The sequence below is a fragment of the Drosophila gunungcola genome, chromosome 3R (genome assembly GCF_025200985.1).
Source record: "Drosophila gunungcola strain Sukarami chromosome 3R, Dgunungcola_SK_2, whole genome shotgun sequence".
Lineage (NCBI taxonomy): Eukaryota > Metazoa > Arthropoda > Insecta > Diptera > Drosophilidae > Drosophila > Drosophila gunungcola.
The window spans coordinates 20,683,387-20,704,619 of NC_069139.1; the positions used below are offsets into that span (position 1 = coordinate 20,683,387).

At 42.2% G+C, this 21,233-nt stretch overlaps 3 protein-coding genes and 1 non-coding gene across 6 annotated transcripts; 2 read left to right on the forward strand and 2 right to left on the reverse strand.

The window, feature by feature from the left end:
* Window positions 1-5: 5 nt before the first annotated feature.
* Window positions 6-3,612, forward strand: LOC128251782 (protein dalmatian). The gene is made up of 3 exons (XM_052978949.1): window positions 6-444; window positions 501-2,308; window positions 2,792-3,612. The coding sequence occupies exons 1-3, from the start codon at window positions 126-128 to the stop codon at window positions 3,050-3,052; spliced, it is 2,388 nt and encodes a 795-aa protein (XP_052834909.1). The 5' UTR covers window positions 6-125; the 3' UTR covers window positions 3,053-3,612.
* On the forward strand, window positions 2,500-2,659 carry LOC128253008 (small Cajal body-specific RNA PsiU1-6). Its single transcript, XR_008267382.1, has one exon. It is a non-coding gene; the product is annotated as a small Cajal body-specific RNA PsiU1-6 (non-coding RNA).
* Window positions 3,613-3,708: 96 nt separating the features above from the next.
* LOC128251776 (E3 ubiquitin-protein ligase hyd) lies at window positions 3,709-14,940 on the reverse strand. 2 transcript variants are annotated; one of them, XM_052978935.1, is made up of 19 exons: window positions 14,781-14,940; window positions 13,743-13,940; window positions 13,401-13,680; window positions 13,123-13,340; window positions 12,753-12,988; window positions 12,507-12,697; window positions 8,915-12,424; window positions 8,613-8,757; window positions 8,318-8,551; window positions 7,759-8,231; window positions 7,480-7,687; window positions 6,660-7,421; window positions 5,639-6,595; window positions 5,473-5,549; window positions 5,084-5,409; window positions 4,807-5,013; window positions 4,604-4,751; window positions 4,309-4,539; window positions 3,709-4,247 (listed from the first exon to the last, which is right to left on the reverse strand). In XM_052978935.1, the coding sequence occupies exons 1-19, from the start codon at window positions 14,840-14,842 to the stop codon at window positions 4,035-4,037; spliced, it is 8,676 nt and encodes a 2,891-aa protein (XP_052834895.1). In that variant the 5' UTR covers window positions 14,843-14,940; the 3' UTR covers window positions 3,709-4,034. The 2 variants fall into 2 exon arrangements, with proteins under 2 accessions (XP_052834895.1, XP_052834894.1); XM_052978934.1 differs by having other exon boundaries at window positions 13,401-13,692.
* A 421-nt stretch (window positions 14,941-15,361) lies between these two features.
* Window positions 15,362-19,952, reverse strand: LOC128251790 (forkhead box protein P1). 2 transcript variants are annotated; one of them, XM_052978964.1, is made up of 7 exons: window positions 18,190-19,952; window positions 17,950-18,127; window positions 17,711-17,888; window positions 17,593-17,637; window positions 17,430-17,506; window positions 17,239-17,340; window positions 15,362-16,268 (listed from the first exon to the last, which is right to left on the reverse strand). In XM_052978964.1, the coding sequence occupies exons 1-7, from the start codon at window positions 18,723-18,725 to the stop codon at window positions 15,825-15,827; spliced, it is 1,560 nt and encodes a 519-aa protein (XP_052834924.1). In that variant the 5' UTR covers window positions 18,726-19,952; the 3' UTR covers window positions 15,362-15,824. The 2 variants fall into 2 exon arrangements, with proteins under 2 accessions (XP_052834924.1, XP_052834925.1); XM_052978965.1 differs by lacking the exon at window positions 15,362-16,268 and adding an exon at window positions 16,275-16,881.
* Between the last annotated feature and the right edge of the window lie 1,281 nt (window positions 19,953-21,233).

The window sequence follows — 21,233 nt, forward strand, 5'->3', positions numbered from 1 at the left end:
CAAGTTTCACACCCTGCCACAGAATGTTCTGGTATATCTAAAAGATCAAAGGAAGGTCACACCACTGACTAAAATGGCGGGAGCTGTACACGAATTTTATCTTGTAAACAATATTTTTCGATAAAATGGTTAAAGCACAGGCAAAACCGTGCGCCAAGGCATCAGATGTGAAGGCCGCAACAAGACGCTATCGTCTGCGTGGTAAAAAACTGTCGGAGGAAGCTATTTTGGAAACCCTATCGGAGCCACACTTCCCGCTAAGAAAATGCGTGGTAAAAATAAGGCGCACCAAATTCGCGGAGAATGCCCTGCCTGGTGGATTGCAAAATGTTCCGCCCGATGTGGATACAAGCGCTTTTCAGCCGGCTCGCAATTCGACGATGTACGTTCCACAGAAAGTACAGATTGAAAAGAAACCCAAGTTTAGCAAGAAGGAGGTAGCAGGTAAGTGGATTTTATCAGCCGGATAGAGTAGTTTTCTTTAAAACTGCCTTTTACAGGTCCACCCTCTGACAAACCTCCACAGGATATGTCAAACGCAAAACCATCGCGCTTCTTTCACAGGGATCAGCCACCCACAAGGACCAGATCATCGGTGACCCGCAATGTCTTCGACTTCCTCTCGCAGTCCCAGATCGAAGATGACAATGGCAGGGAGGATCCCGCAGCAGACATAGTTAAGCGCATGGTAAAGGACGGCAAGGCCTGCGTGATGGTGCGCTCAGCCAAATCGGGAAAAACAAGGGCCAAGCCGATGAAAAAGAAAATAAGACCTGTAGGCAAGCGAAAAAAGGTTTCGCTGAAAGACGTGGAGCCCGAGCCAGTCCAGATTGTTCCCAAAGTCAATGAACTGCGCATGCAGAAGCCTTCTTGCCCATTGTCGCCCATTTACGAACCGGAAGACGACTCGAGAATTGATGCGGAGCGAGGGTACATGGAGCCCACTGAGGTGCCCGTTCAGGTGCATGTCCAGCCGAGCCCTTCCAAGCAAGCCCACGATGGCGCTTACAGCAATTTGGCCCGATCCGCAATGCTAAATCAGACGCATACGCAGAACCCGCAAAACTCGAAGGACAGACGTCGAGAGCTGATTAACATGGCACGTCAGTTGGTGAGCACGCCAATGGTTCACAAGGTTAATCCGGCACCAGATGCAAATATCTCAGCTGTTGCAATATCGCCTATTACCCGCCCATCTCCAACAGCCGGGAGTCCATCGGGTGGGGCATCCCCTTGGCGCGTTTCCGACGATTCACCTATGCCTAACACTTTCATGTTCGGCTTCAACACCTCCCAGCTGCCGTCGTACTCCAGTGATCATGTGCGGCGAAGGCATGTCTATGTGCCGGACGTACAAGCGGAGCAAACTAAAGAGCCCGTTCACGAGGAATCCATTTGTCCGGCTTTGCACGAGCAAAGTCATGGCTCAAATGCAAACGACTCGAACGAGGAGAATCGCCCTCCTCCCACAGCCAACAAAACAACAACTTTCAATAATCAGGAAAATGCTGTCAACGCGGAGGAAGCGGAGAACTTTGTGCACCTGCCGAATCCACGAAGAACTCTGCAAAAGCGCACGCCCTTTAAGGATATTAACATCCTAGATGTGGTGGTGTTGCCATCATGGAAGAAGAATCTGCCGACCACTCCTTCGAAAGAAGTCTCTTCCACCAGAGTGTCCAATAAACCAGCAGCAATTGCATCGCCAGCACATCGCACTCAAACGCGGGCGAATCTCTTTGGTTTTGACGAGATTTTGCCATGTGAAAATACACCGAGCAAATCCACGGAGCCACAAATTGTGTCGACCACTCCCTCGAATGAAAAATCTTCCACTATTACTTATCCAGTGCCGACCGCTTCTCCAGCGAACCGCAGTCAAACGCAGACAAACCTTTTCGGAAACGATGAAATTCTGCCTTTTGAAGATATTCCTAGAAAACAAAAGAAAACACTGGCATCTAATTCAAAAAATCTCTTTGGCTTTGAGGAATTCATCACAGAGAACGAAGATGTAGCATCTGCTTCTACTGTTCTGAGTCAAAACGTAACCCTGCATGAAAAACTTCATCGTCTGGGCGAACTGCGACCCAGCGATAAGGAGCTACCAGAGGTATCAACCACCTCCACGCGTGGCAACTACCTAGAGGGATGGGCATCAAAGCAGCGAGATATCAGAGACGTGTTTTGCTCCACGATGATTTCGGTGCCAAAGCCGCGAAAACGACAAGCTGCACTGGCTGCAGAAGAGACCATAGGATTGTTTAAGGAAAACGAGACCGACCCGGAAAAAACATTCGACGATAAGGTAAGGCTAAGGTTATAAGTTTAATTCAGCTCCAGGCAGACATTCACATTGCAAAATCAATGTGGATACTCACCAATTGGCGCTATATTAATACCAACCTGGACACTACTGTGTTTCAGTTGAGTCAACAGCCCATCTTTGACGGTAGTAAACAGCTTACACAAAAATTATTTAGATAACTAAGTCTTAATTAAGCTCCAGAAAGTATCGACATTGCAAAATCAATGTGGATAGTGACCAATTGGCGCTAAAATTGACACTAAACTGGGACATGTTACCGATCTCAGTTGAGCCAACAGGGCCGCAAAGATTTAAGCCTGTCTTTGTACGGTAGTAAACAGCTCACACAAAAATTATTCAAATAATGAAGTCTTCAGAAAGTCTTACGAAATGAAAGTTTATATTCAAATTGAAAAACTATATTCTACAAACCTACTTTCCTTGAAATTACCTTGAAAACTTTATTAATTAATTCAATTTTAGCAACCAAGGCGAACCTATGTAAAAGAGCTACCCCAGCGCAAGCGGAAGAAGCGAGTACAGCTGCTGTACATCGAGAGTGAATCTGAGGACGAGGACGAGCAGGACTCGCACGAAATAAGCTTTGGTTCTCCGCAGAAAAAGCAGCCACAGAACAAACGACCGCGAAGGGATATTGAACATGAGGCTAAATTGAAGGAGTTTATTACCAGTTTTAACAAGGAGTGTGAGGAAGTTGAAAAATTCCCAGTGATAATTGAATAATCACATTGCCTGTTTTTTTTTTTATACTTTTGTTATGCAGCAGTTTAGGGGAAAACATGGTCGATTTAATTTTAGCTTGCTTTCGTTTTTTTAATCACTTGTAAATCTACTTTTTGGTTTTCTAAAAATAAAAATTGCGTTTACTGGAAAATATCTAGAGACAAACATTCTAAAATGTATCACTGTAAAAATATGATAACCTTAAAAGTGTCTTCAGAACACTTTATGCAATCCTAGTTTGTAATTTTACTAGACTATCTATTACTAAGAGCATGGTTCGGGTGGGGCTTCTAGAGTTCGCTATTATGAACAATTATATAGCCTATACATAAATATCCATAATAATTTAAAATATAAGCATTGGAATACACATGTAACACAATCAGTTTAGTACCTTTAGTAATCTTAAAAATAAACCAGTATTCTTTACACCTAACTGACATCATTCTTGGATCGGATGTAATTTGGGGTATATAATTACCTAGCACTGAAGAGGTCATATTCACATTGCAGCGAAGCTATGTTTAAAATACCCAATGAAAATGCAATTCAATTTTATATCATACATAATTTCCATAGGGTGGACTTATTTTTATTGTTTATTTCTTCAAATTTCTATTGAATCGATAGCGATAAATATACATGTGCATAAGTCATACTTTAGAAAACATACTTTATTTAAAAGTTTAATAATTAAAACATAGGCTTCCTAATACCTAATTGGCCGTTTTCTTGGTTACATTTGTTGTTTGGAAACTTCATATTTTTACTACAAGGTTGGGGCAAGCCAGACCGTCAGTTTCGCGCCAATCGCTTTGCATAATGTTAAGTGACAATTGTTCAAATTCGAAAAAAATGTATAACAATATAAATCCAAAATGGGAATGGTATGGTTAAATATGACAAGTCAGAACTCAAAAAATCTAAAATTAATTAAGAAATGAATTTGAAGCTTATACACAAAGGAAAGTATTCCAGTCGCTTATACAAATCCAAAGTTTTTGGATTTAATGGCCATCAGCATTTTACTGCGTAAAATCGACTTGCTGGAGTACAGGGGGATATACAGCCGGGATATACACGTATTCGCAGTTGGTAGATGAGAGTCATCCGCAGGTCTTATGGTGACAGATGGCAATGGTTGGAATCCCTCTTCCGAAGCTGGCAGCGCAGGCGATCCGGTCCAGAAATACACCTTAAGAATTGCATATTTTAAAAATTGTTTTTCAAACTGAGGACACAAGAAGGAAACTTACCAAATCTTGACGTTCCAAAATATTCATTTTCTCAACAATACTCCAAAACCATTTCTTAAATTTTAAAAGTTTATCCGGACCCTCACTAGATTCGTCGTTAAAGGTAGTGTATGAAATTAATGTTGAAACATTTATATCACCGACACCGTTCAACAGCAGACGTAAATCCTCAGCGGTTAAGCTATTCATGCTGTTATCGGGCAAAACGTCGAAAACGCCGTCTTTCAATGCCTAAAAATAGTAAAACAGGAATTATTAATATGAATAATGGATTTAGCGCAGTATGACGACATACCTCAAGTGCCTTTTCTTGGGATTTGATAAGTCTATATTCTGTATAGCGTCTGATGTACTCGAATATATTATTGGAGGTGACCGCAACATCGCGACCGCCTGGGATTAGCTCTCTGTTGCCACAACCCTCCTCCTTCATCAAATCAATCCTAAAATAAAAAATTCTTTAAAGGCCATATCTGATTAAGAAGGTGAATAACATACACAAAGCATAGCTCCATTCTATTAATTGTTTCTTCGCCTTCTTTTGTTTGGGCATTTTGAATAATTTGCCTAAAAGATTCGTACAATGCTGGATCGAAAAATGCTAGGTCATGGAACTTAATTTTACGCCCAAGAATGTATTTCAATACATGTCTTTGCAGGAACAGTGGAAGCAATTCATTTTGCAGTAGACAAAGTCCAATTAGTCTGTTTTAAGTAAAGATGAACAAGATTTTTTTAAGTCATGAATAGAAATGAAAACCACTCATTAACATACCTTCCAATGTTTCTAAATGCATTTATTCGCTCGAACGACGCAAAGCCTTGGCGTGGTGTATAAAAGCCCCGCTTTCCCGGAGAGTAAAATAATGGCTCATTATCGTCGTCTACGGGTTCGACAAGTACTACAGATGGTGATTTTTTTGGCTGACTACTTTGTGCACTGGCCTCAGATTTCATTTTGAAAGTGATAATTTCTATCGCTTCATTTACTTTCTGACGCAGTGTCTCGTCCGAGGAAATTACAGACAGAAGCTGAGGCGTAGGTATTTCCAGCAGCATTCCTGTTATCTTCGGGGCATGCGTTTGGTTAATAGAGTGGATCTGAAGGGAGAGAAGTTTCGTTATGACTTGCAATTTATTTATTTATTGATTTATTTCCCTTACCTTGGGATACAGACGCTCTCCAATTTGTTGTAGGTGGACAGATAAATGATCATTCATGCTTTCCGGCATTGCATTATCTATGTTTACCAATAAAAAGGTTAGTTATATAAATATACACATACAGTTTATTAAAGACTACGCTTTTCAGTGTAGATGTAAACCTTACCTGAATTATTCATAGGGGTGTACGGTCTGGCATCCAAGTTTAATGCCTTTCGCTCTCGAGCCGATCGCCACAATATTTTGCTGCTGGTTCCACGCCGTTGCAGAGTGGATTGATCACGACTAGACCCCGACACCGTCCTGCTGCGCAGGATGCTCGAGAACGGCACGCCGTACTTGCTGTGACTGCTGCCCACCTGCACGGATTCCAGGTTGGGGATCTTCGCACTGGCAAGCAATGCTTCCGCGATAGATGTGTAAAAGCTGCGGGCCACTCCAGATCCCTCGCCCGGCTCGTCCTTAAACGTAACCTTCACCCGGTTGAATGTAATGGGAGGCTGGGCTCGACGGTTTTGGTTGCCAAACGTGGTATTCAGTTCCTTGAACGTTTGAACAATTAAACTTTCACGGTTACGCTCTAGTTTGCATAGCACCAAGTCGCGCTGTTGACCGTTGCGCAGCTTTTCCATGTGACGACGGAAACGCATCTCCTTGACGGGGAATCCGCGCAATTCCGGCAACACAGACCCGTGCTCCATTCCTACATCGTCCATGAAGACGCGACCGAATAAGTCCAGTGTTAACTTCCAGCGACTTAACAAAAAGTTCCACGACGGTGCCTCCGAAAAATTACTTTGGTAAAACAGCGAACCGCGAACGGGAAAACTTAACGGGTGGTGTGGCGTCGATTTTTGATGCTGCGTATCACATTTAGCTTGCTCTGCGGTCGACAAATTTGAAGCCGAGAAATTGTTTAAGTCCGAATCAATCGTCTTTAAACAGGAACCACCTGCGAGAACTATAACGCTGCGAGCTGCAGTCGCAGGGGACACTGAGGCTTTATTTGGCGCAATGATGACTTCTGGCCGTGTGGCCATCAACGCTTCAGTCGATTTGCTAGTGCTTGGAAGACTGTCATCGGTTTCCATTAACACAACTTTGTCGTACTTGCTGGGATTTCCTGTAAATTGGATTAATTTTTTATCTATAATAACATTGGTGCCATTTGTAAAAGTCCTACTCACCATCAGCCTCTTTGTGGGATTTAAAATCATCCGAGCCCTGTTTCTTTTTTAACTGTACGTATATATTAGAGTCTGTAGAGCCCTCAGCCTTATAAGTTACATTTCCATCACCCGCCTTGCTAGTATCCATATTGATAATGACCTCCACAGACTGTTTGGCCGGGACTGTTTCATAAACATGTTCGTTCCTTTTTAAGGAATTCGAGAATCCCAGCCTGGTGGGTGTGTAATCAAAAATGCTGCCACCTGGATTGTTGGGAGCGCTGTTGTTAGCACTCGTGGTCACCAGCAGCGGTAGGTTGGCGAACAGCTCCTGTCGCTTCGAATTTGGCTGTAGCAAGTGTGGTTTATCCGCCAGTGGCATGGCCATGTCCAGTGGCAGGTCGAAACCTTCTGGCGCTGAGCAACCCAAGCTCAGAGTCGACTCTGATCGTGCAAAGAACGCATGTCTGCGTGTTCCCGTAGGCAGGCTACTCGTTGATGGCTGAACGTCGGCGTTGAATTCCTCCAGGTTGGTCAGCTCTTCGTCCGTATCGTAGCTCTCAACCATAGGCGACAGATTGTTTATACGACCAGAAATGGTATCCTGCTTGTCATAGAAGCCCGTATCATTGCGCATATAGTAAACGAAAGCATCGAGCACATAGGCAATGTGACGCAAAGCTGTTATATCTAGCACTGGCAGGGCATCTCTGTGCTCAGAAGTGTGGGCACGCATCAGAGATAAACAGTAGGTGAAGAAATCTCGACGTGAATTGGATCCTACAAAATACAACTATGTTAATACCAACTTTTGTTAAGATAAAAACCCCATATTTACCCATCATATTTACACCAACGGACGATGATGTGGTAGGAGCAGGTGTTGTGCTACTGGAAGCCTGGGCACTGAGATTGAGCGGATGCAGTGGATGGTTGGGATCGGTGTAGTTGGTTAAATAAGCACCGAACTTTAACTGAGCCTCGGTTCCGTCCATAACTGTGAACATCCAATCCCAGGTTGCCTTCAAACGCTTTTCAACGAACGCCTTTAGAAGGGAAATTCCAAATTACAATTATATTTAGTTGGTAATTTGTGCGCAAATATAGATGTGTTTACCTGAACTGCAATTGCCTCATCGCTTTGAATTTTTAAAGATGTTTCTATGTCATTCACTATGTTGTAGGACAGAATGCTTATAAGCTCCGATATCTGTCTTATTGTGATCCCGAACGCCCGTGCCAGATTGCTGGCCGTTGTCGCCATGGTGTGGGGCTCGATCGATGGAGTGGTGACCGCTGTGCTGGCCGGTACAGTGGAGCGTCGCAGTGCCATCGGGTCGATGAAGACTAGATTGGATCCGGTGGGTACCCTTACGGAGGAGCGGGCAGTGTCACGGTTCCTTATCGCCCACTGCATCGTTTGGGGAGCCAGGTCGCTCCGAGCGTTCGAGTTCGAGCTGCGACGTTCAAGCTGCTGGTCATTGAAATTGAATTCGTCAGAATGGTCGTCAGACTCGCCATCCTCCGAACCATCTTCTTCTTGAGCCGAAGAGTCGCCTGATTCATCCTCCAGGAACAGAACGCCAATGTCTTGAAAACAACAACGATCATTTAAATGAAATTAAAATGATCTAAATAGTATCTTATATAAATAAATTTGGTATCAAACAGCTCACCATTTTCTGAGCCAACTGTTGCCCCAGTTTGAACGCTCCTCTGCACCTCCTGATTGCTTTGGTTGTCATCGGAATCAGACTCTGTCTCAGCGTCATTAAAAGTAAAGTCATTATCGCTCTCATCGTCTTGCATGCCGTCCTCGTTTCGTTGATTTTCTATTAATTCATCGTCTTGGTTGTGGGAATTAGCTTCACGATTTATAACTTCTTCCGATTCAGAGGCGTCGCGTATCGCTGATTTAAAAAGGTATAAAGTTTAGGATTTAAAACATTTGCCTTTAAGAAAAGTACTTACTTTCCATTGCAACAACATCGTAGTTTTGTTGAATGTTAAAACTGGCACTCTGATCGTTTCCAGTATCATGTCCCAGTATTTGATCGGAAGGAGACTCAACATTGGAGGGAGCCAAGGGATCCACGCTGAACAAGTCGTCAGAGTTCTACAAATAAATATTAATTATTAGAGACTGAGAAAACCAATTTTTAAAGTAAGGATCGGATCTCAAATAATTGAGTTTATAAAAATGGGATTTATAAAAAAATGTATATGGCATGGAATTTGAGATTTAGAAAAAGGTTTTGCATATTTACACGTACATCCAGGTTCGACGATGACATTGTAAAAGGAGCAGTGGGTCGCACAACGCCCAGCCGGACTGGAGCAATCAGCGCTTCGGATACTTCGCACAGCTCCTCAATGGAGATCCTGTGCAGCGTCTGGAATACTTTTACACAGCTCTGAACGTATTTGTTGCACGAAGTGTGCGTCTTGCGCTTCTCCGGATTCGGCTGCTTCTCCAGGTTGAAAATAACGAAGACGCGTGCCACGGAACGCACGAAGCGACGCGCCACTTCCTCCGCCTCCTTGCAGCGATTGAGCACGCTTACGTTCTGCAGTTCCCGCACCAGGGTGAGCAGCAAGGTGTCCAAATGATCGCCAGTGCACTTCACAATTAGGCTGTGAGTGAACTTGTCAAGAAGCGTGGAGCCGTGCTGTGTCTGGATGAACACGTTGAAACCCTCCGAGTTTGAGTTTTCGGATGCACTGGCTGCTGGGTTCGGGACGTTCATCTCGCTCCTCTCCGCTCCACTCATGATCATCGAGCGCACCGCGTTCCAGTCGATCAACAGTCGCTCTAGGGCTTTTCGGGCGAACTTGGGCGGCTCCAGATCGTGGTCCGGCATGTCGGTATCCATGTCCGCGGAGGAAGCCTTTCGATTTGATATTACTGTGTTGCTTCCGTTAGCTCCGCTGGCCGCAGTGCCGACATTGCGAACCCTCACGTTGAAGCGATACTGACGCTGCTCCACAATTTGGCGGCCTACCGTCTGGATGAGGAAGAGCAAAATCGATTCGCCCTTGGAGTTAAATTTCGTGACCAAATCCGTGCAGGAGACCAGCTTGCAAAGCAGAGCAAAGCGCTTGGTCAGGTTGCCGGCGATCAGGGCCTTGCACTTGCACTTCTCCCAGCAATCGCAGTAGGCAGTCGGTGCCGTCTTTTTCAACTTGCAGTCGTGCCCCTTGTGGCAGACGCGGGCACACTCTGTGCAGCAGCACAGAGATCCAGTCAGGCCGCAAGTCTTGCACTCGAATATGTTCTGGTTTATGTGATCAGCTCCCGTCCATGTGAAGGAGCAAGTGTCGTTGTAGCAGATGACATGCAGGGGCGATTGATCCGCCGGGGATCCGCCGGGGAAAATCATGGCCTCCTTGAGCGGCGGATCCTGCTCAGACAGCAAGAGGATGGTGTTCAGCAGTATGATACCTGCCTCGTAGGCGCGGCACGAAACGGAAAGCATGAAGGGCGTCTGGCCCTGCGCATCCTTGGTGCTCAGCATCTGGCTTAGGTACGGGCGCAGAGCGGGACTGACGCACATCTGCTGCAGGATCAGCAGCGCATGTTCCCGCCGCTGAGCCAGGTCGAAGGTGTAGTTTGGTGATCCCAACTTGATGTTGGACAGCATGGAACTTTGAGAGGAGGACGGAATTATCTTCGAGATGTCATCTTCGATGCTGTCTGCGATGTTTTGCGAAGAGCTGGCGCTCAGATTGCTGGCTGCCGGTGCCTCAGTTGGCCACGGGATGTACGCGTGGTCCTCGTTGTTAGTAGCCATTGGCTGGCTGCCCGACTGTTCCGATTGATCGTTGTTGATCAGACGGTGCATCATGTCACGTAGATTGATTCGATTATCCCTGCTCGCCGAGGATCCGGCTCCAGAGGAGCTCATGGTGGCAAAACTGGAGTTCTCATTGCTGGAGGCCGCATTTGCTCCGAATGCATTGCTGCCAACGTAAGCGCTGGTCGAGACCGTTGGAATGGAGCGCGCCACAGAGAGACCGACAGCTAGAGACTTCTTCTCCACACCACCGCTAGGCGAATCTGGTGGTGTATCCTTGTTCGAGGATGGGGCGCACATAATCACGCATGCATGGAATATATTTCGTGCTCCATCGCAACGTTCCTCCACGACCAGAGCTGTGTCCGCCTGGTCCTCCCTCTCCAAGCGACTGAGGGCGGCAAAGCTATTCTTCACATCGCAACGCAAGATGTGCGGCATGAGCTTCTGCGTGTCGAAAAGCAACGCAGTCATGCACACTTTTGACTTCAAGTTCACGCCCGAAAGCATTGCTGGCAGCGATATGGTAGACATAGTGATGGACTTCACCGGCGGCAGGTCGAACCACTGGGGATCCTTGATCGAGCCAAGGCAATCCTTTGCCAAGGGATAGAGGGCTCCGTTGCCATCGCGCAGCACAATGGTGCTGCTGTTACCGCTGCAGTCGTTGTTGCAGGTCATCAAGATGTTGCTGGGCGACGAGCCAATAAAGGAGGCGCAGTCCGTGGGGAACATGCAGTTCTGCTCCTGCTTGCTGTTATACAAGTTGTACAGGCTGTAGTGGATTTTGCCGAGCACCTTCTTGATCACATGGATGCCACGAGAGTCCACGGCCAGGGTCAGCAGCTGGGCACCAGCTGCATCGGCACCGACGTTGATTTTCTTGGGCTGTTTCTGCAGCCAGTCGGGTCCACGGGTTGACATTGCAGTGCGGAATATCTGGACATCTTCGCGCCGCAGCAGGCGACACTGCTGCCAGTCATCCTCCTTGCCCTCCTCCTTGGAAGTAGAGGCTGCATTGGAAGAGGAGCTCGCGGTGGCGGCGGCAGCTGCAACTGCTGCGGCTGTTGCATTCATTACCGGAAAACGAACAGCTACAAAGTCTCCGTCGACCTTAAGCACCTTGCCCACTGGACCCACTTTGTCCTCCACAAAGACCACGTCCTTCAGCTGCCACAGCTCCTCATCCTTTCTGCCTTCTTGGGGGGCGTTGGAGTCCTCCTTTGTGGTCACACGCTTGGTGCGCTTGTGAGATGTAACGCTGCCGGTGTCGCTGCAGGTGCTGGATGCCGGCGATGGAGGAGGTGGCATATCAATGCGGTCGGTCGACTCTTTGCTGCTCGAGAATGACTGGCCATTCTTACTGCTTCCAGCGCTGGGCAGCGCCGTAGCCTTTGGTAGATCCTTATCTGGTGTAATGCCATGGGCATTTAAGTTAATGCCAGCCGCTTGGGATTTTTCCGCGCCCGTATTGGTGTTTATGTTTATGATTTTCATGCGACACACATCGGTAAAGTTCCAGACCGAATTCAAAAGCTGTCCAACCTTTGGCACGCCATTGGAGCACGTGAATCCGATTGATCCAGATTGATAAATGGGACATTTCTTCATTATCACTTGAGCACCCACATTTATATCGGTGGCAACCACCTTGAAGGGCTTTTTGGTCTTGGTCCGGAATTTATCCCACAAATAGCGTCGTTGATCGAAAGGCAGCACTCCCCACCAGTAGATGTTGTTGCTGTCGGTCTTAACAACTGTGTACAGGGAGCATACGTAAATCTTTGCTATAGGGTCCGATGTGAACTCGTTGAAGGAGCAGGAATTATGCTCCAGCTTGGCCCCAAGGTACCCAAGCTGTTCGTCCATCCAAGTAGCAACACGATTAGTTTCTGTAACCACGGAACATCTGATAAAGTTGGCCGAAACTAGCTCCACCCTTTCGGTTATGTTAAGTGCAACAGTTTTCGGGTGATAAACATTGTCGGTCTGTAAATAGGCATTAAAATAAAACACGAAATTAGTACAAGTTAATACCTAGCTTCCCGATGTTATCAATAAAATCACTAACCTCTGACTTGTAGGGCTCTGCATCTGACCAGCGCCATTGGTATAAATCTCCGCTTTCCGACAATGCAATAAACTCCGAATATAAGGCGCCTATGGTCTTAAACCTTACGGAACTCTTTTCCGGCCAAGGCTGCAGCTCCTCTGATATCCAGATGGGAGACAGCATTGGTGAGGGCTCTTTTTTCTTGGAATCTATATGGAAATTCGGGTCAGTGTCGAAACATTCATACATGCCCCTCGAACTCACCAGCATCCTTTTCCCAAGTGTAGTCGTCTTTGTTTATCCAGCGCCGTGGTCCGTAGTACTGACGATCGCGCCAACGGCTAAAGGCTTCGCGGTCAGCATTAACCGATATTTGAGCTGATAGTCCACTACTTCCTGTTAGAGCTGCGCCAGACGTTGTGGAGCGGGTCGATTGATTACTGTCTGCAGCGTTTGCGTTGGCATTACTGCGCTCACTACGAATGCGGTCAAACAGCAGGCTGGAATTTAGAATAGATATAAGATTATTTAGTTTGGCTCGAGTCCCTAGATCAAAACTAATGGGATGTATAAAAACAATAGCGTTGAATGACCTTTAGTAATTTAAAACGAATTGTAAGTTAAAATTACTTACTTGCGAATGCTCGAGTAATTGCTAAATATCTCTTCGGAGAAAAGTCCATCTGAGGGATCAATGATGACGCTGTTGTTATCTCCGCTAAAGCCATTATCCAGCAGAGAGATAAGGTCTTCCGGCACGTAATTATCGGCTCCTTCCTCGGTATCTTCGGCTTCTTCATCGTCGCGCGAAAGCAAGTTGTTCACGGCTAAATTTACATCTAAATTGGTGCGCTACGAACGGAAAACAATTAGTCATTTCAAGGTCGCAGTTGTTGTTGTTTCGGGGCATACCTGTAATTCTCTAATTATGAGATTTCTACTCTTGCCCTGTAAAACCACTTCTGCTTGAGATATAAGCTCCTCCGGCACATATGTGGCCGGAACTGTGACCAGGGGTCGGTTTGAGGTGCTGCCCCCGATAATCACACCCGTGCTCCGCGATCCGGAGCCCTGTCCGGTGGAGCTGGAGCGACCTGTTGCGCGCAGGAGCCGTGCCCTGGACCGGGCCATCGGTCGGGATGAGGAGGGGGCCTTTGAGGCACTGGCCGTGCCCCCGCCACCACTTGTGGAACTTGAAGTAGACCTCGGGTTGAGAGTTTATACACAGCTATATGAGATGTCACTTTGGCTTACCATTTTGCGTCTGATTTTGTCAAGTCAAGTTTCTCTGAGTTGATGGAAAAGGACACGCGGAAGGCCTTGCCATCTTCCAGCAAAACACCAATGTGCGTAGGACCAATTACAAGTTCTCTCACCGGAATTTTCAGCTGCTCGAATATTCGATGAGTGCCATATCCAAATCGGTTGACCTTTTCCGAAACTTCGCGAATTCTACAAAGTAAAATAAAAGAGGTGATTTTAGTATACGATGCAGACATGGGGTTTTGACATTTTTCCAAGCTGCAAGCAAGTCCGTACATGCTCTAAAACCAATTAAAATTAGGGTGAATTTCGTTTCGACTTTGCTTTGTGCGAAGGAAATCATGGCGATTAAAGGGTTTTTTTATGTTTGACAGCTAGAAAACTCGCAACCTCCAGAAGTCAAAATCTAAAATGCCTAGCCGGTGGCTTCAAATTCTTTCCTTTAAAGTTTATGGGTTATGGAAAACACCCTGCATTTTAATACCATGTGCTAAAAAACTGACATTCAGCGAAATGGTGTATACAAAAAGCCATGTGCAAATTATGTTGTTTGATGTTATTTAGCCGGAAAGATGGCCTCTATGTACTTTTCAGAAACAGCTTATGTTTACTTTAATCTTTTCAATAGTTTGCTAAGAATTAATAGTAAAAACGAACAAATTAATCAGCATGTATGCACACTCACTCACACATGCGACCGTTCACATGTCTCACACAGACACACACATGCATATGTGCATGGATGTGTAGAAAATTAATTGTGGCTGAAAAATGGGAATTGCAAAGTGCATTTCGCCAATTCTTGGGCTTATGCTTACAGTTTCGCGTGGACAATATTAGATATGGCGAATCCGCCAGTGTCTGTGCTCACATTTCGCGTTAATGACCATGTACATATCTTCCTGCGTATACATATACCTGCGTACCTACATATTTTCACATAACAAATACATGCAGCCGAACGTCCACAATTACATGGAGATCTGCGTTCACATGTGCGCAATTGGGGAGCCCCAGCATTATATTTACCTCTCAATAAACTGGTCGTCCGATCCCGGAAGCGGTTGCAAAACAAATTGCATGGAAACCATTTTAATTTTTTAATTATTCATGTACACAGTTTCCTCGTTGAATTTTCATGTCACAAAACGTTAGATCTGGAACAAAAACCGATTTGTGTTTGATGCTATCGATGTTTCCGGAACTTTGTCAGCCATCGATTACGCCATCGATAAAGTTACTAACGCGTTTAAAACGCACTAAAGCATTTTAGCAAGGATACCCACCAAACTGTTCTAGGGGATTCCCATTCCATCCAAAAAAAATGATTTCCAAAATTCAAAGTTCCGAAAAAACTTAAATTTGTAAAACCTGGTGGCTTGTATTAACATTTTTGAAAGTGTGCAAACCAAGAATTAATCGTTTGCGAAACTGGCCTGGCTCTGGTTCGTAGTTCAAATAATTTAAAGTCTTAAAATACTAAGGCCCCACTTAGATTGTCTAAGTATCCACTATATTCAAATAAATAAATTGTAGCACTCATGTTTCGGTACTAGGAATGAAAAAACTGTTTTGGTTTTTTGTAGTATTTGTTATTTAATTTGCTGGTCTATCAGTTTCTCTAAAAATCTGAAAAAAAACAAGAAATTATTAAGAAAACTTTCGAAAATGTGATCAACTAGGATTTCAGCAGATAAGAAATGAGAAAAATGTAGTCTTACCAAAGCCAAGAGTCCAATTTCTTGACACAAGAACTTACTTCAGTTTGTACACATCGAGGAACAGATCAAAAATTGTTTAATTGAGTGGCTAAAAACTTCATATTGCCTTTTTAAATTAAATTTAAGTTGTTTATTAATTAAAGCATAATTTAAAAGTTAATTGTTCTTCAATATTTTAATATTGCCTTTAGCGTAATTTATTTTTAAAAGTAGTAGCTTCATCGTTTCTTTTTAAGAAATTATACTTATTTCTATGTATATTTACAAGTATAATTTCCGAATCCGAACCTTTTAACCTAAAAAATTGAGTTATCCCGACAATGCATCTAAATAAATACTTTTAATGATACATTTATCGATTAAGCTCATTGGCACTACTTTCGTACATATGAGTGGAGTATTCATCCATTGTTAAATGGCTGTTACTTTCGACCAGACCCGAATCCATATTGCTATAGTCCTTAGACGTCTTGCTTAAACCATCACTACCGCAAAAAGGAAGACAACCCATTCGCCCCATATCATTTGGATTTCCCGAATCTAGGGGATTCTCTGCCCCCGGGGGCATACTCGAGCAGTGTTGGGGACAATTGTCGCAGGGATTTTTGTCGGTGGACACTCCATTGCCAGATTGGCAGGAGTTTGGGGAGGAGGATGGGTCGTATTTCCGGGGCCGCCCTCTAGACAAGTGCCGCCTTTTGACAAACTCATTGTCGTCGACCATCCAAAACGAGCCAAAGTCATCCTCATATCGTACAAAGCACTTGTGCAAGGATAGGTTTGTACGGATTGCGTTCTTCATTAGTTATTTTATTAAATTTTGTTTATTGTTTGTTGAATAAACAAAATGCATTGTCGGGAAGGGAAGGGAAGAAAAAGTTCGTGGAAAAAAGAATGTTAGTTAATTTTGGCTTCTTTTAATATTTTCGTAGACTCTCTCTGCAACATGTTGACTCATTTATCTAGCCCTCATTATTTCCATTAGCTAATTTCACGGACAGACTTATAAACTAGTAAGCGGACGGACACCTTATAGGGATGATGCCGTACAGTAAGTGCTGTAAAAAATGGTAATTATGTCGTGGTATACATTTATAACCGTGTAATATAATACTTCTTATTTAGCATGCATTTAATGGCATATAGGTATTTACTAACAGAGCAAATTGGAAGTAAGTTGGAGCAAAGTAAGTATTAATCTATTTAAGACCCACATACCCAATGTTCATAGCTACAAAATAGTTTGTGTCCGGCGAATTGGTAGCACCAGTTAGGTTGTTACCAATGCCAGCAGTGCGCTGCGGTCGTCTTTTGTAAAACTCAATTTCATCAACAGTCCAAACTGCTCCTTTCACATTCTCAACACGCATAAAGCACTTATGAAGGGACAGATTGTGCCGAACTGCGTTCTAATGGTGTATATTATCAGTTAGCATTGGCCAAACTTTATTTAAATTAATTTAAGATATGTATATTTTAAAAATTTGTAACGTTATATAAAACAAAGAGTATACCCACACAAGCATATCTCAATATCTTACCTTATAAGAAATCCCTTATATGTACAAAAACTTATTTATTTTTACTAGGACGTTTGAAAGGAAAGGAATACGAAAAACGGAGATCAAGGGCAAAATAAATCGGACAAGCTTATAAATCCAATCAGACATACGAACAAGAAATCAGACGGACAATCGATTATATCCTACAACACTTATTTTAAAAAAGATCTATAAGAAAATAGATTTAATTAATGTTTTGTTTACCTTCCACGTAGCTGCATTCCGTCGAAAGTAACAAAACGTGTTTTGGAACCAATTATATATTTCGTTGAGGGTAAGCTGCTTGTCTGGAGAGTCGATTATGGACTGTAAATTTATTTAAACAGATAATGTTGGATTTATAGAAGCCACATTCACCCTGCCAAAAAATGTTTAACCATTTCTTTATTAATTACCTGTCTTATAAGGGACGCATAAGTGAAAGGGGGTCGTACATCAGCATTTTTGTAAAATTCTCTGTTCCGATGAATTTCTGAAAATTTGAATTCTTATTATATGTCTTCCAGAAGCACCAATATAGAAAGTAATGAAGAAAATCAGACCAAAATTGTTACTTACCCTGCTGTACATCAAGTCCAGCTCTTTCAAGCATATAAGGCAATCCTTAAACAAAGAATAATACATTTTAGTTAGTTAGTTTGAAATATATATATGGTCTAGAATAATTTATGCGTACCACCATTAATTGAAAATGAGTTTTTGTCGTGGCTTCTTTTTTTGATAGAGCATAGGTTGGTGGAGTTAACCATTGGTAGATTAAGAGAGCTGGGAGAATTTGTTTGGCGGATAGGTCGACCTATGCTGTTTATTGTGAGCGGACTTCTGCAAAACTTTCCCTCTCTGCCGGGTACGTCCTGAAATCAGCATTATAACCATTTCTTAGTAATTTCGCAATTAAATATATTTAAATCTTACCTTTCTATCGATTTTGGTGGGTGATAAAAGTTGCTTAGACAGATATAAGTGATGCATCATTGCCTGCAAGCGATCTCTTTCTTTTTGGAGGTGGGATTCTAGCTGAGAAACTACTTGCATTTGAACTCGGGCTTGAGCGGTTGATCGATCATCCAATCCGTGTTCAGTATTGAGATGCCTAGAACAGTATTGTGTTACCACAACTTTCCATTATAACTTCCCTAAATTTAAGACACCTACTTGACAAATGATGTGATATCTTCCAGGTCCATTTCGCAACCGGGCCAGCGACAAATGCCATGCGCAAATAGAGGATGATAGTACTTGCGCATGGCGAATTCATCATGCATGTAGCTAAAGTCATTGCTGCATACTTCGTTATCCTTTGTCCTCAAAAACCTTTCGGCATCGGAAAACATAAGCTTCTCCTGTTCCGAAATGAACTCGGGAACATTGTAGAAACCGAGATCGGGCACTGGAGCCATCATATGTTGGCCCTGTATGTGCATGTGGGGATTGGCTTCGTGCTGGGCCGTCGACGAGGATTCATCAATGCTCGAGGCCGGGGAGCTGCACTTAACCACATGGGATGCAAAGGCGATCGAGCTGTTCAAAAAACCCGTCTGCGGAAAACAGTTATTCTTAACTGCATCTGTGCAAATATCTGGTATGGAAATTTGGTGGCGCGATTTTACTGATATTTCCTTCTGAATAGAGCCCTTAAAGTCGGAGTCCTTTACGTCCTCAGAATATTCGTCCTCATGTATCCGATGCATGTTTTGAACACTGAAATTTATAATCGTTAAGGACAAATCTATTTTATTGAGAAATATGGACGAAACTGTTCTACCATTCTGTTACTTTTTTCATTTCTAATTAATTCCACTACCAGAAGAAACCCGAGGTCCTTTGAAAAAACCTTTCTAATGATCCTATTTCTCTTCTCTTTTTAGAAGGGCTTCTAACAAGTCTTGTATTTTAAGAACTCTAGTTTAAATTATAATGAATGCAATAATACAAAAATGATCTCTTTTATGTCTATGTTGCTAAATAAAAATTGGATAGGTCTTTTATTTCGTTAAATAAATAAGTGCAACTATTAAGAAGAACTACATCTTAGCAAGCATCCGAATCCAAAAGATGTCAACCCAATGATGTGTATAATACTACTTGCCCCAAAATTTATATCTGTCCCTGCTAAAGTGCAAAATTTGACGCTTTAATCTCCAACTGTTCGAAATCGGTGATTACTTACCAAGTTTATCCCATTTTATTTATTTAACAAACCCCATTACTAAAAAGCCTACATTTATGCGTTAAAAGTCAACTAATAAAATTGCATTAATCATTATTATAAGCACGAGGAAGCTCCTTTGCCCAAATGCAAGTTGTTTTGTTTGATGGATGAATATTTAAATTGTTGTTAAATATACAAATAATTAAGATGCAACTTTAATCCGGTTATGCTGGTGAACTATTTCTGTAACGACAAGTGTAATTATAATGGAAAGAAGGAGTTCATATATAAATGTTTGTGTTCGATGGCTTATATCCTGAAAAGACTTTATGCTAAAACTTAAAAAAAATGGCCCGATACCATTATAAACTGCCTTACATATGAACGGACGAAACTGACAGATAGAGTAACGGACAGATTGATTCACATATTAGAGGACAGTCCCTTGAACTGATTAATAACAGACTGACAGACAGATCGATGTACAGATTAACAAACAGACTGTCGGAAAGATTAACGGACAGACTTACGGACAAATTGCTGACAGACAAAAGGAAAGATTAACAAACGGACAAATGATAAAACAGACAAGGAAAACGGATTTCTGGAAAGGGTTTTAAGAACGAATATTAAAAGGACTTAATGGACGTTGGTTATGTCATGGGAAAACCCTTTATTTTTTATGAATATTATTTATTCGCAAAGAAATAATGTTTTTTATGTGTATTGGTTTACCATTATATAGATTTGTGTAACCTGAAACAAAGTTAATATTTATATTTATATAAGTTATGGTAAAAATATGCCTGTAAAAAAATATTTATAAAATTCTTAGTAAACATTATAAATACTGGTAAATTCTTAAAGTATTAATTATTATTAAAGACTTTCTTTAAGTCTAAAAGCCGGTAATGTTTTCATGTATATGTATAAAATGTTCGTGTGAAGACAAATAATGTACTTGTTAGCTTAAGTAGTACGTATAATTTGAGTAGTATTTCCATATATATCTGAAAAATATATATTGTAACATGGCAGTGAGTTTCTTATAGTCGGTGTTCTCGACTCTGTTTAAGTATGGTTAAATTAGACATTGTTTTAGCTTTGTTTATGTATAAAGTGTTCGTGTGAAGACAATTAATGTCCTGGTCGTATTAAGTTGTGTGGGTAGTAAGTGTATTACTTTCTTATATATATATATATATATATATATATATGTAAAAGACACATATGTATATTGTAACATATCAGTCAGTATATCATAGTCGGCGTACTCGACTATAGCGTTTTCTTTTTGTTTAGTTTTTTTAGTCGTAGACCTATAGGATTGATTTTTCTTGGGGTAATCTGCTTGTGAGAATTGATTATTTCAACTCAGTATATGGGAGAATATAAAATCCTGTAAAGGTAAACATTTTAGAGATTTGTGTGTCAGAATCCGTCTTTAAAAGTACAACTTAATAACTTATTTTTCTGGCCTAAAAGTAGTATTAATATACTAAATAACTTAACAGACTAGACTTCTGCTTTATACATACATACACATACAATTTCGCAGACACAAGTGAATGCAAATTTCTATGTGTATTTACAATTAAATAACATTCACTGAAAATTCCAACGAACAAGTTATATTTAATAGCAAGGAACATTTAAAATACAATATTCACTATATATAAAATATATTAATTTAAATAACTATCTTAGGAATAATTTTCGCAGCTACTCCTGAAATGGTACGTCTTTGATTACAGAATTTGTGGAAAATATGAGTACACATTTTTGCGCATGCGTTTAGATGTGCACAATTAAGCCCTTATCAAACATTACGATTTAAACATGCTGCTTAATTCAAAATATTAAGTATTTTATTCTGCCCAAAGTTGAAACGTTTTGAACCAAAATAGCGAGTCATCAACTGATCAAAACTCAAACAAATAAACCCGTAACAATGATAGATTGAAGGAAATAGTTTTTCAGTTCTGAACTGTTTTCTTTTTCTAAACTTTTGAAATTTGTAAAATTATTTATTCAATAGTAAAATTTC

Bases quoted from the DNA above. Each gene is read 5' to 3' on its own strand.
- LOC128251776 (XM_052978934.1), bottom strand. From the start codon at position 14,842: ATGGTTTCCATGCAATTTGTTTTGCAACCGCTTCCGGGATCGGACGAC. The intron at 13,941-14,780 runs GTAAATATAATG...TTTACTTTGTAG, and splicing joins GACGACCAGTTTATTGAGAG to AATTCGCGAAGTTTCGGAAA. The intron at 4,752-4,806 runs GTATGTTATTCA...TTTTTATTTTAG, and splicing joins AGAATGGAGCTATGCTTTGT to GATTGATTTGATGAAGGAGG.
- LOC128251790 (XM_052978964.1), bottom strand. From the start codon at position 18,725: ATGCATCGGATACATGAGGACGAATATTCTGAGGACGTAAAGGACTCC. The intron at 17,638-17,710 runs GTACGCATAAAT...TCTTTGTTTAAG, and splicing joins CTCATTTTCAATTAATGGTG to GATTGCCTTATATGCTTGAA. The intron at 17,341-17,429 runs GTAATTAATAAA...ATAAATTTACAG, and splicing joins ATGCGTCCCTTATAAGACAG to TCCATAATCGACTCTCCAGA.
- LOC128251782 (XM_052978949.1), top strand. From the start codon at position 126: ATGGTTAAAGCACAGGCAAAACCGTGCGCCAAGGCATCAGATGTGAAG. The intron at 445-500 runs GTAAGTGGATTT...TGCCTTTTACAG, and splicing joins TAGCAAGAAGGAGGTAGCAG to GTCCACCCTCTGACAAACCT. The intron at 2,309-2,791 runs GTAAGGCTAAGG...ATTCAATTTTAG, and splicing joins AAAAAACATTCGACGATAAG to CAACCAAGGCGAACCTATGT.